Raw genomic sequence first — 12798 nt, forward strand, 5'->3', positions numbered from 1 at the left:
ATAACTGCGCTGCGCTGTTTTCTGTCGGCCCACCGGAGTTTCTGTTCGGAAGGACGATCGGCTGCACCCGAACGGCATAACAGCCAGGCGTGCGACTTGGCCCGCTCGTCTCTGTTCCTGCAAAGGTCGCTGTTGGCTGAGTCTCCCACAACCCAACCAAGCCAAGCCAAGCCAACCCAAGCCAAAACCACCCAAGTCCCGCGGGATCGCCCACCGACGAGATCAACCCGCCATATCAACGGCCGCAAGATTACCCAAGCCAAAACCACCTCCCGCCATGTCATCTACCTGCCGAGTCGTCCAGGCATCCGAGGTCGCTGCCCGCTTCAGGTAATGCCAGCCGACTGCAGGGATGCGTTCGCATTGAGCGGCATCCACGTTGAGCACTGGCATAGCCCGACCCAATATGCAGACGATTGCCACACGCAGCATATTCTTGGTGAAAGGGCCGATGCCCAGATTGCGCGTGGCCTGGATCCGAATAGGAGAGTGACATCGGGCGCAGGGCCATCCGGGTGCTGCGGACGACGTTGGCAGTCGAACGGCCATGGGCTGCCATCAGACCGGATCGGTGCGGGCCTGTGACAGCCGCAGTGCGCCGGTACCGACGCTGGATTCGCACGGTCTGACGAATGCGGCTGCTCCTCTCGATAAACGCAGCCAAGAAATCAAGGCGGGCATATCCGAAAAGCAGGTCTCCCCGCTGCTGGTGGGATTCCTTGCCAATGAGGATCCTGCGGCCCATACCTACGCGCAATGGACCCAGAAGGCTTGCGAGGCTCTTGGCCTCCGATTTGAGCTGCGTGTCTGCTCGCGCACCGAGCTGGAAGACAAGGTCGTCGATGCCAACGTCGACGATAACGTCCATGGCATCATGGTCTACTACCCCGTCTTTGGCGGCTCCCAGGTAACGCCTGGCCACCAAGCATTCAAATGCTGTCGACTCCCCCCCCCCGGCAGTCCAGCCATTTCCATCTTGCCACGGGGATTCAGCGCTCGCCGTATGATTCATCCGATCGAGATAGACGCCGATCTAACAGCAACGGCTGTGCACCATGCAGGACCAGTACATTCAAAACATTGTCAGCGTCCAGAAGGATGTTGAGGTGAGGCTCCGCTGTCGTCGCCGACGTCGCTGCCGGTGCTTAAAGGCCGGCATGCTCACCCACCCGAAACACCAATCTCCCAGGGCCTTTCCCACACCTACCGATACAACATGTACCACAACATCCGCTACCTTGACAAAGAGGAGAAAGTCAAGTGCATCATTCCCTGTACTCCTCTGGCGGTGATCAAGGTAGGTGTTGGTACTTGTTTCCTGGTTCTCGTGCGATGCGGGCTCCTTGTGATGATGTGTGGAGAGATCGATGGAGCTCCCAAGCTGCTAAGGCTGTACTCTCGGGTCCAGCGAAGTCTCCTCACCGAATGCCCTTTGGCCAACCACACAGATTCTGGAGTACGTCGGGGCGTACAACCCCATCATCCCATACGGCAACCGACTGTTTGGAAAAACCATCACCGTCATCAACCGCAGTGAAGTCGTTGGACGGCCGCTGGCCGCACTGATGGCCAACGATGGCGCGAGGGTATTCTCGGTGGACGAGTTTGGAATCCTCGAATTCACTCGAGGCCAAGGTATCAAGCTCAACAAGCACGAGGTTGGTCGTCGTCCGTGCCGTTTATCGGCTTGTGTTTGGATCGTGCAGTCCCCACTCTCCCCAAGCGATCGCTGCCTGCATGGAATGGATGGGGGAGTGTCCGTTGGCGGTCGGCGCGGCTCCAACGCCGCAGCGCTGCCAAGAAATGTTGCTGAACTGTATTGGTGGACATACCCCGCGGAATACTGCTGCTGGTGATAAAACCCGCTAGATCAAGGAGTCCAGCGTGAAGCTCGAGGAAGCTCTATCTATTTCGGACGTCGTGATCACGGGTGTGCCCTCTCCAAACTACAAGATGAAGACCGCTTCCCTCAAGGACGGCGTCATTGCCATCAACTTTTCGACCTTCAAGAACTACGATCAGGACATCCAAGAAAAGGCGTCGATCTTTGTGCCCTCTGTCGGCAAGGTCACGATTGCCATGCTTCAAAGGAATCTGCTGAGATGCTACGACTACATGCAATTGGCCAAGTAAGCCTCTGTGCAGGACAGTCCGCGCAAGACACAAGAAGGAGAGGGAGAGGAGGCTCTTGGCCCCCCCCCGACCTTCTGAATACAGTGTCTGCGATCCCTACCCGCTGTAATCGACGACAGCGACACACTCTGTTGTCCAGCCGGCGAGGCGGATTGTGTTCGGGACACTGGAGGGGATGAGTTTCGACCCAGGTAACAGCATGCGGACTCTCTCGCAGAAGCAGGACTGTGCCACGAACGGTCAAAACATGTATTTGAATCATACGAGAACGAGTGACGACTCTGGGACTCGCATTGGGATGCCGTTCCCTTGGGTGCACATCGCGGAGAGCCCTCCTACAGCCGACGTGCGGCCTGGCGATCGCCAATCGAGTTCAGGTAGCTTTTCAGAAAGACGCGCTGCTTCTTGGCCAGGTCCTTGATCTTGTCAATCTCGGAATCTGTCAGGAGGAAAAGCATGCGGTTGCCCTTGCTCCGGTTGACCTTGCTGTCGAGAATGACGCCGTTCTCGGTGTCCCGGTTGTCGGTTCCGAACGAATTGGAGACAATGTGCTCGATGTCAAAGGCGTGCACGCAGCAATCGGGTGACGAAAAGGGTGCATGCTTGGCATCGGTCGCAGAGACGGTCCACAGCCCGAGCACATCTAGAATGAGCTCAATGCCATTGGAGCACTGGATGAGATGGCCGGGGCGGGTCTTCCAGTGCTCAACGATGGTCTTCTTGACCGACTCGGGAAAGACCGGGGGGCGGTCGAGGCTCTGGATGTGGGCGTCGTTGGGCCGGTCTGGATCGAGATTGGCGCGGATGAGGAACTTGAGCACCTGGTAGGCCAGCTTGCCGCGGACCTGGGTGTCCTGCAGCCACGAGGCCATGAAGGCGGGGTCCTTGACGGACGTCAGAATCTGCTCGATGTACTTTGCTCGCTTGTACGAGAAACTTGGGGCAACCTTGAGCGAGGCGGGAGCGGTAGGTTTCCCGTGGGTGCTGGGCGGCCGCGAGTGCGAGTGCGAGTGCGAGTGCGAGTGTGGGTGCGAGTGGGAGTCGGTGGGCGACGATGTGGGCGACGTCTTGGCCTTCTTGCGCTTGGGGCCGCTGGCATGGCGGTCGCTCGGGTCGGCATCGAGGGTGCTTGGTGGCGGACTGGGTGGCTCGGGCGAGAAGAGCGAGCTCCAAATCGGACCCAGGAAGGTCGAGAGTCCCAAAAACCCGAGGATACCAGAAGCCGCCGCATCGTCGCAGGCCGCAGTGTCGTAGAGCAGCTCGTGCAGATGATGTCCGTCAAAGACAAAGTAGCGGCGTCGGTGCGAGCTCGACGATGCCGACGACAGAAACTTGAAGCCCTGGTCGCGGGCATGGGTTTCGCTCACGCACGAGTAGGAGCGATAGAGCCCAAGGATGACGGTCTTGTCGACGTGGACAAATTCGTAGGTATAGTTGCCGCGGCCCTTGCCAGGGTCCTTGGTGCCGGTCACGACGCTGACCCGCCGACGATCCTTCCAGACGACGAAGAGGGTGTCCTCTCTCAGACGCTCGGAGACGAGCCCCAGGAGGGTCTGCATGGATGCGTCCATGGGTGCATCCATGGGTGCGGGAGACGGTTTGGTTTGGCGCCGGTGGGTGTGGATGTGGCAGAGCGAGAGCGAGAGCCGAGGATGCGCTGCTTTTGGATCGGGAGCAGAAGCAGATCCGACAATCCTGGCAGAGACGGTGGGGTATTTGACGGCGGCTGCCAGGGAGGCGACGGCGACGGCGACGGTGCTGTGGATGTGCTTGCGGCTGGCAGGCAGGGGCTGGTGGAGACAGAGTTTGGTCCTGTGTATGGATGGTGCGGTGCGCCCGGACATGGGCCGCCTTGGTCTGGTGTGATTTGGTCTGGCGGCGGTCTTGGCTGCAAGAGCGCTCTGGGGTTGACAGAGGGCGACGCACGAACGAAAAGGAGACGGACGGCGCTGCGTTGTTATCGTTCCTGTGGGATCGTTCCCGTGGGCGAGTGCATCGTCGATTGTGATGAGATTATGATAGGCCTCGCTACACTTTATTCAGAAAAAACGGGACAATATAGCCGTTTCCATGAACATGTAGTATGTGCTGTGCTTGCGTCAAGCAAAGCCACAAGAAATAAAACAGATCACTTTGGCAGCCTCCGAGTGAAGACCGCTGGTCGCTCTCCGGTCTCCACAATCGACCTGCACACTGCGATCATGTTGCGCGCCGCATTGACGTCGCGATTCCACACTGTCCGGCAGCTGGGATTCTTGCAGCTCCTGACAAAGTGGGAATTCGCAACACTGGGCGCATCGAGTCCTTCCAACCGAACTGGCTCCAGGCACTTGGAGCACACTTGCGAGGTGTTGAACTCGTTCGTCGAGACTACCTTGACGCTTCCATGATGGTGATTGGGACGGCGACGGTGGTGCTCGAACTGCTCAAAGTACCGAGCAAACCGCTGCCTCCGAGGGCTGGATGCATAGCCCTTGCCCTGTCGCCATGACGCATTGCCAAAGGCGATCACCACATCGGTCCGTATCGGGGCGTGCTTCAGGACGGCCTTGCACATCCTGTCGACGGCCACTTGGCGCCTCTTGTGGCCCGTGAAGCGATGGTGACGGGCCTTCTTGCCAAGGTGGAAGTCGAGCTGCACTCGCAGCTCCGGTCGCAGGACATGGGTGAGATGGACCTTGAAGGCCTCCGAGGACGACACCTTGGGCGAGGGAGTGGTCGCCATCCAGGTCTCGATGCTGAGTCGATACTTCATGGTGTTGTGCCACTTGGTGTTGGACGTATGGCCACACATTTGCTGGTAGTGGCCATTGGAGAACGAGACCACCTCGTCTTGGTGGCCCGGTGCTTGGATGACCGCCGTGAAGATGGAGCCGACTCCAGGATCGATGCCAATCCAAGTGGTACGGTTGGGGTCTGGGTTGCCGATGTGGGCCTGGATGCGTTGCTCGGCAGTCGGAGGAGGCTCGATGGTCTCGGTGTGATCGGTTCGAGGCAGAAACTTGACGAGGCCGATGGTGCATCCAATGCCATCGGTGCTGATCTCGTAGTTGAACAGCTTCTTGTCCACGTCCCGCTCTTGGAAGAGGGAACTACGCAGCTTGAAGCAACTGCGCCAGAGACGATCCTGGTTGTTGACATCGTCCTCACCTTCTTCCTTGAGCATGTCCCTGGTGAGGCCAAGGCGCTTCTTTGGACCCAGGAGTTGCCAGAGAGTGACCGTGTCGATCTTGACATACTTGGCCTTTGTAGTGCATAGAGGGACCATCGTGCACACGGCCGGAGGAGTGTCGACGGCGAGCTGCTTGAGTGCCCAGTTGATCCTGGATGCCAGCTTGTTGATCTTGGACTTGGTGGTGCCGAGCTCCGACTTGGCCGTGGTGAACCTCTTGTCGTCGGAGGGAATGCCTTGGGTAGTGAGCTCGTCCAGCTTGGCCTGGCGCTGCAGCTCGGTGACTCGGAGGGCGGGCATGTCACAGTCGATCCACTTGTGGACATTGTCGACCATCTTGTCTCGGGCGAGGATTCTCACATGGTGTGAGAGGCGATGGAGGGCCCGGAAGCGGTCCTGGTCGCTGCTGTACTGAAACTCGTCCAGGATGTGGCCAAAGTCCGGGTAGAGGAACTCGAGATCGGCCTTGGGTGGAGTCTGCCCTGGTTTCTCGAAGAGCTCGAGACAGGCCTCGATGGCTTCGTGCTTATGCTTGTTGGCTGGGAAGACGGCAGCGCAGAAGCGGCGAAGGAGTCTCCAATAAGCCAGGTCGAGGTGGGTGGTGCAGTTGGTGGCATAGGCATTGACAGCCAGTGTGAGAAGCTGACTGTGAGCACCATCAGGCAGACGAGGGGCCGGAGGCAGGTCTGCGTGCCGAGTGGTCTGGTAGTCGCGAAAGGAAGCGACCAGATGCTCGTTGTATTTCTCATTGTCCCCGGTCGGGGAGAGGGCACCGGCCTGGACGATCTTGAAGCATTGGCGAATGAAAGCAGGGGTGGACTTGGAGATGACGGGGACGGGAAGATCCTGCTCGATGCACCGGAGGATGTGCAGGTTGAGCAGCCTGGATGCCTCGAACTCGATCTGGGTCATGGCCTCGACGGTGGCCTGGATCTTGTCGCGGAGAGCGGGATTGAGACAACAGCCATCCATCGTCTGCTTGAAGCAGCTGAACTGAGGGGCGGATGACCTTCCATCCACGAGTGGGACGACAGAACTCTTGAGGGGCCGGTATTTGGGACACTTGTTGGTGTTGCAACGTTCGTGATCGGTGCCATCGCACTGGCGACATCGCTTGCCAGTACTCGAGGAAGTAGATGGACCAGGCTCGGTGGGATCGACATCCATTGGATCTGCAGAAGCAGTGGTGGTGAGCGACGGAGCAACAGACGAACAAGCATGCGTGGGATCAGAATACGAACCAGAGACAGGCTCCGACTGTGACTTGGCTTTCTTGGGCCTGGGTGGCCGAGGCTGGCCATCACCGGCACCCTTGCGCTTCGGAGGCATGGGGGCACAGGATGCTGGATGCCTGCCAGTGGTACTGGTCAGAGCAGAGACTTTTTTATCGTGCAATGGCGCGATGATCAGATCAAGGCGAGATGAGGGAAGAAAGCAGCAGGACGAAGGTGTGGCATTTATACCCGAGAGCAGGAGCCCGTCTTTGCGGGCTGGTTGGGGAAGTGACCCTGTTCAAAAATCGCCGAGAGGTTCAAGCCAGGGATTTGAGCGTGAAAATGGCGGCGTGATTGGGGAGCTCAACTCCAAATTGGAGGAACTCAACCCAAAATGATGGTGACTCAACCCCAAAGAAGTTCTCGATGGGATTGTAGTCGGGTGAAGCAGGTGGGGTGAAGATCACTGACCATCCTCGGCGCTCGATGCAGTCCAGGACAGCCCTTGTCTTGTGCATGCTGACATTGTCCATCACAACCACAGAGTCGTCTGGGAAGGTCGCTCGCTCAAAGAACTCGACCATCGAGTGTGTCTTGAATGATGTGGGGATGTACATGCGATGCAGCACACCAGAGTGGTTGATGGCAAATGCAGCCGAGACAGACTTGTGTTTCATGTGATTGCGCTGGCGAAGAGGAGCACCCTTCGGCGAGTATCCGTAGAGAGAGAAAATGGATCTCCTGATCCCTGTCTCGTCGACAAAAACGAATCGCCGCAGGTCAATGGAGCGGGCCTGGTCCCTGAACTGTGCCACTCGCTCATCCAGTCGCTTGGACTTGTAGAGGTGTGTTGCCCTCTTGTGTGAGAGACCTGCTCGGTGGATGGCAGTGTAGCAGAGTGAGAGTGATACTTTCCTCTGGAGGATGGACTCGAGCTTGCACCGCAACACAGGACCAGTCTGGAACGGGTCCTGTTCAATCAGGGTGCGAATGACTGGACATGCCTGCTCGAAGAAAGTGGATCTGCGAGCTGGGACCCGGGATGGGTCATCCAGCTTGCATCCTCGGTGCCATCGATGGATGGTGCTCTTGGATACACTGAATATGGAGGCGACCTTACGCAGGCTATGGATGAGGGCGTAGCATCGCAATGCGGCGGTGCGAAAGTCGGATGTGTGGCGAATGGTCATGGCCAGCGCGCGATAACATTGGGTAACAAAATATTCGATGAATGGTCAAATACCCGGGTGTCCCGTTTTTTATTGGATTGCCTGTAACGACGATCAGCCACCAGATTGTATTCAAGACCGAGCTTCCAGAGGAAGCGATTGCGAACAGAAGGAGCCGCTGCACGAGCGAGACCCCCGATTAGCGAAACAAAAAGGCGCCGTGCACCACCCATTGCCAGAGACGAGATGGAACGGATGCGCTTTTTGTCGGAACAACAGATAGAAATCAATAAAAATGTGCAGCCACCAAAAAGGAGTCTGGGAGCGAGTGTATCGGGCCAACGCAACATCATACACCCGGAAGCTCCACCACTCCACCTCCACCACTCTAGATCACCGTTGCAGCCTCGGAGAGCGAGAGACAGCCTCCCTCTCTTTAGGCAGAGGCGGCCATCTTGTTGAGGGCGCTACCCCACTGGAACCACTCGATCTGGTTCTCGTTGAAGGTGTGGTTGACGGTGAGGTCGACGACACGGCCGTCCTTCTTGGTGAGGCGGAGGGTAAGGGGCTTGCCGGGAACAAAGTTGCTCTCAAGACCAATGATCGAGACCTTGTCGGTAGACTCGACCTTCTCGTAGTCAGCGGCGTTGGCAAAGGTGAGAGGGAGCATGCCCTGCTTCTTGAGGTTGGTCTCTGTTGAAGGAAACGCCGAGATGAGGGGGTCAGGACATCGCAGACAAGTCGGGCGAGCGGACGACATGATGCGATCGGCATGATGTGATCGCCATGATGCAATCAGCAAGCACAGACCCGCACGCATGCCGGCGAGTCGGATCAACGATCGGGTCAGTGGGCAACAGGCGGTCTCATCTTACGCACCGTGGATGCGGGCAAAGCTCTTGACAATGACGGCAACACCACCGAGGTGGCGGACCTCGAGGGCGGCGTGCTCACGGGAAGAGCCCTCGCCGTAGTTCTCGTCACCGATGACGACCCAGTTGATGCCCTTGGCCTTGAGGTCGCGGGCGGTCTTGGGGACAGCCTCGTACTCGCCCGTGATGGGGTTGAGGACAGAGTTGGCCAGGCCGTTCTCAATGTTGATGGCACCGATCAGCATGTTGTTGGAGATGTTGTCGAGGTGACCACGGTACTTGAGCCAGGGGCCAGCCATGGAGATGTGGTCGGTGGTACACTTTCCCTTGACCTTGATGAGGATGGGAAGATCCTTGTAGTCCTTGCCGTTCCACTTGCTGAAGGGAGTCAGGAGCTGGAGGCGGTTGGACTCGGGGCTGACCGAGACAGAGACCGAGGAGCGGTCGGCGGGAGGGGCCTGGTAGGTGTTCTCGCCGGCGTCGTAGCCGCGGGGAGGGAGCTCGGGGCCCTGGGGAGCCTGGAACTTGAAGTCCTTGCCGTCCTTGGTCTTGAGCGAGTCGGTGAGGGGGTTGAAGGTGAGGTCGCCCGAGAAGACAAAGGCGGTGACGAGCTCGGGGCTGGCAACAAAGGCGTGGGTCTGGGGGTTGGAGTCGTTGCGGCCGGTGAAGTTGCGGTTGTAGGAGGTGACGATCGAGTTCTTGTCGCCCTTCTTGATGTCCTGGCGATCCCACTGGCCAATGCAAGGGCCGCAGGCGTTGGCAAGGACAACACCGCCGATCTGGTCAAAGACATCAGACTGGCCGTCGCGCTGGATGGTGGCGCGGATCTGCTCAGAGCCAGGGGTGATGATGAACTTGGCCTTGGCGGGGACACCGGCATCGATGGCCTGCTGGGCGAGCGAGGCGGCGCGGGCCATGTCCTCGTACGAGGAGTTGGTGCACGAGCCGATCAGGCCGACCTTCATCTCGGCGGGCCAGCCGTTCTTCTGGACGGCATCGGCGAACTTGCTGATGGGAGTGGCAAGATCGGGGGTGAAGGGGCCGTTGATATGGGGCTCGAGGGTGCTGAGGTCGATCTCGATGACCTGGTCGTACCTAGAATTGGATTAAATTGAATGGCAGGGCCGAGAAACAAAGTGGTCAGCAACAGTGGCCTGGCAACGCTCGAGGGGCGGGGGCGGATCCGAGAGGTAGAAAGCGACGGACCGACGGACGGACGGATCAGGCTCCATCGGTACAGCATACAGGATACATACTTGGCACCGGCATCGGCAGTGAGGTTGTGCTGGAACGCATCGGCCCAGTCGGCAATGTAAGGGCGGGTGGTAGCACGGAGGTAGTCGGCCATGCGTTTGCTGTAGGGGAACAGAGAGGTGGTGGCACCAATCTCGGCACCCATGTTGCAGATGGTGGCCATGCCAGTGCAGGAGATCGAGTCAAGACCAGGGCCAAAGTACTCGACGATGGAGCCGGTTCCACCCTTGACGGTCAGGATGCCAGCGAGCTTCAGGATGATGTCTGTAGCGTCGGCCCAGCGTGCGTGATTGTCAGTCAAGGGAATCAGAGGGTCGCTTCAAAGTACACACAATCGACATTGCAGGTGCATGACATGTGTACACGACGAATCGACGCGGTGCACTGCTGAATGCGCAAGCACACCCATCATGGCAACAGAGAGCACAATACACACCCTTGGGGGAGGTCCAGCCGCTGAGCTTGCCGGTGAGCTTGACACCGATGACCTTGGGGCACTTGAGCTCCCAGGGGATGTTGGCCATGACATCGACGGCATCGGCACCACCGACACCGATGGCAACCATGCCAAGACCACCAGCGTTGGGGGTGTGAGAGTCAGTACCAATCATGAGACCGCCAGGGAAGGCATAGTTTTCGAGGATGATCTGGTGGATGATGCCGGAGCCGGGGCGCCAGAAGCCAATGTTGTACTTGGCCGAGCAGGTGGACAGGAAGTCGTAGACCTCCTTGTTGAGCTCGTTGGCACGAGAGAGATCCTTGGGACCACCGAGTTGGGCCTCAATCAAGTGGTCGCAGTGGACAGTGGTGGGAACGGCGACGCTGGGGAGGCCGGCAGACATGAACTGCAGGAGAGCCATCTGGAAAATGCATACAGCATCAGTAACACGTACAATGCCATTTCGCCGAGGATGCCGTATCGTACTCGAGCCCAAACAAGACCGAGATGGGAAGGCCCTCGATGGCTTGTGCAGCCGCGTTTGGCCGACAGCAGCAGTGGTCACAGCAGCAAGACGAACCTGGGCAGTGGCATCCTGGCAGGCAACACGATCGGGGCGGAGCTTGAGGTAGGAAGAGCCACGGGCAATATCCTGGTTAACAGCATCGTCCAAGTGACCATAGACGATCTTCTCGGCAAGGGTCAGAGGGTGCTGGAGTCTGGGAGAGCAAGTGGCGGTTAGACCTTGATGGCGACAGAGCCACGGCAAAGAAAACAGAAGCCGAGATGGGTGCAAGAAAACGGGCTCGCCGCCCATTGGCGCCAACCCCGCCCGCGCATCTATCCGCCTGCCGCTGCGCTTGCCCAAAGGGCTCTGGGGGTCTGGGGGTGTTCTGGCAGATGGCTCACCTGTCCTTGACGATCTTGAGGTTGTTCTCAATGCGCTGGTAGTTGATGTACTGGCCCTTCTCGAGGTTCGAGATGGGAACCTGGGCAGCAGCAGAGGCAAAGGCTCTGGTGGAGATGATGCGAGAAGCGCCGCGGTGGGCAGACTGAGGGCGTCGGTAGCAAAGCGATGGGAGAGCAGACGGGCGGCCGTTAGAGACATGTTGTTTGGCAGGACAATACGGCGACTGCGCACCAGGTCGGTTCGTTGACAGTCAGCGTGGGATGAGCCCAGTCCAGGAAGGAGCGGGATGGCCATCGAGTCGCCAGGATCTTGGCCCACCAGCCGGCCACGATCGCATCCCATAACCAAGACGAGCTCTAACAACACCCGGAGACTGGTACTGCACGAGCGCACTCCATCCACCGAGCACTGGCCGGTTTCAGCAAACGGCAGTGCCGGGTGATTGAGGGAGGCGAGAGGCAGGGTGATGGTGGTGGTGCATATCTATCCGCATATCGACCTCCCCTGGCAGCGACGCGTGATGCAGATGGAGGGAAATGGAGGAGAATGGAGCGTGGAGCAAAGCAAGGCAGCCCAGAGGCGTAGCTACCTTCAGTTGCTGGGTCAGAAGCATCTTTCCTCAGAAGGAAGTAGGTCGGGTATGGGAGAAGGGAGGACTCGCGAAGAGGCAAAAAAAAAGTCGACACCGATAAGATGGGGGTGTGGCGATCGGAGGTTTGATATTTATGCGGCCACGGGGTGGCTGGAACCGGCGAGGCAATTCATTTTGCAGCACAGAGCGCGGCAGAAAAGAGAGAGAAAAAAAAAATGAAACGATAAGCAGGCGTGCCTGTGGGCGTGCCTGTGGGCGCGAGCAAGGCCGTTGTTTGGTCTGGAGACCTCGCAGGCGCGGCGGCGAATGTGATTTCGGGCGGTGGGGCGGCCTGATTGGCGGGCGGGGCGGCTGCTGCGCATGTGGCGGCGAGGGGGCGGGGCGGCGAGAGCGGCGAGAGAGCGACGAGAGCGAGCGAGAGAGACGCCGTCGATTGGTGAACGTCGATTGCCGCGTATCAGTTAGCGAATGTCAATTGCCGAGTATCAAATGGCGAATGTCAATCGTTGAACACCAATGTGTGAACATCAATCGTTGAGCGTCCGCGCCAAGTGCTCCAATGCAGCCGCCACGAACATCCATCCACCGCCATCGCCGTGTCGTTATCGCCGTCGCAGGCAGCAAGGTGTCCGTGGCGGCATGGTCTGCAGGCCCGCCGGCCTTGGTCTGGAGACCTCTCCCACCGGCCTGCAGACCAAATGCGGCTGGTCTCCAGACCGCTCCCGCCAGCCTGCAGACCTTGCACAACGGGTCTCCAGACCAGCCCTGTGCCACCGCTGCCCCGGCCCGCCCGCGCACAGGCGTCTTGCTGTGCGCATCCTGTCCACTCGCCTTTGGGCCCAGACAGGACCCCGCCACAGCAGGGGGACAGATCGCACTGCCGAGGGAGCGCCGACTCCTGCTTCTGCCTGCCTGCGTCGGCCCTCGCTGCTCGGGCTGCGGCTCCTGTCGTCTGCACATCGCTGAAGAGCTCCACCGCCTCAGTCCCGGCGCATCCGATGTGCAAATCGCCGTGGCTCTTCACATGCACGCCGCGCGACCAC

The 12798-nt window shown here is 59.0% G+C and overlaps 3 protein-coding genes across 3 annotated transcripts; 1 reads left to right on the forward strand and 2 right to left on the reverse strand.

Moving 5' to 3' along the window:
* Nucleotides 1-39: 39 nt before the first annotated feature.
* BJ171DRAFT_502647 (uncharacterized protein) lies at nucleotides 40-2359 on the forward strand. The gene is made up of 6 exons (XM_053110785.1): nucleotides 40-330; nucleotides 661-907; nucleotides 1062-1106; nucleotides 1190-1297; nucleotides 1449-1658; nucleotides 1870-2359. Exons 1-6 carry the CDS (start codon nucleotides 278-280, stop codon nucleotides 2131-2133), a joined length of 927 nt encoding a protein of 308 aa, XP_052967089.1. The 5' UTR covers nucleotides 40-277; the 3' UTR covers nucleotides 2134-2359.
* On the reverse strand, nucleotides 2360-4050 carry BJ171DRAFT_502649 (uncharacterized protein). Its single transcript, XM_053110786.1, has one exon. The coding sequence runs from the start codon at nucleotides 3975-3977 to the stop codon at nucleotides 2469-2471; it is 1509 nt and encodes a 502-aa protein (XP_052967090.1). The 5' UTR covers nucleotides 3978-4050; the 3' UTR covers nucleotides 2360-2468.
* A 3692-nt stretch (nucleotides 4051-7742) lies between these two features.
* Nucleotides 7743-11933, reverse strand: BJ171DRAFT_458665 (aconitase family-domain-containing protein). The gene is made up of 7 exons (XM_053108382.1): nucleotides 11753-11933; nucleotides 11163-11305; nucleotides 10834-10972; nucleotides 10251-10674; nucleotides 9817-10078; nucleotides 8568-9655; nucleotides 7743-8381 (listed from the first exon to the last, which is right to left on the reverse strand). Exons 1-7 carry the CDS (start codon nucleotides 11774-11776, stop codon nucleotides 8125-8127), a joined length of 2337 nt encoding a protein of 778 aa, XP_052967091.1. The 5' UTR covers nucleotides 11777-11933; the 3' UTR covers nucleotides 7743-8124.
* Between the last annotated feature and the right edge of the window lie 865 nt (nucleotides 11934-12798).

This window comes from Polychytrium aggregatum (genome assembly GCF_025602895.1).
Source record: "Polychytrium aggregatum strain JEL109 chromosome Unknown BJ171scaffold_16, whole genome shotgun sequence".
Taxonomy (NCBI): domain Eukaryota; kingdom Fungi; phylum Chytridiomycota; class Chytridiomycetes; order Polychytriales; genus Polychytrium; species Polychytrium aggregatum.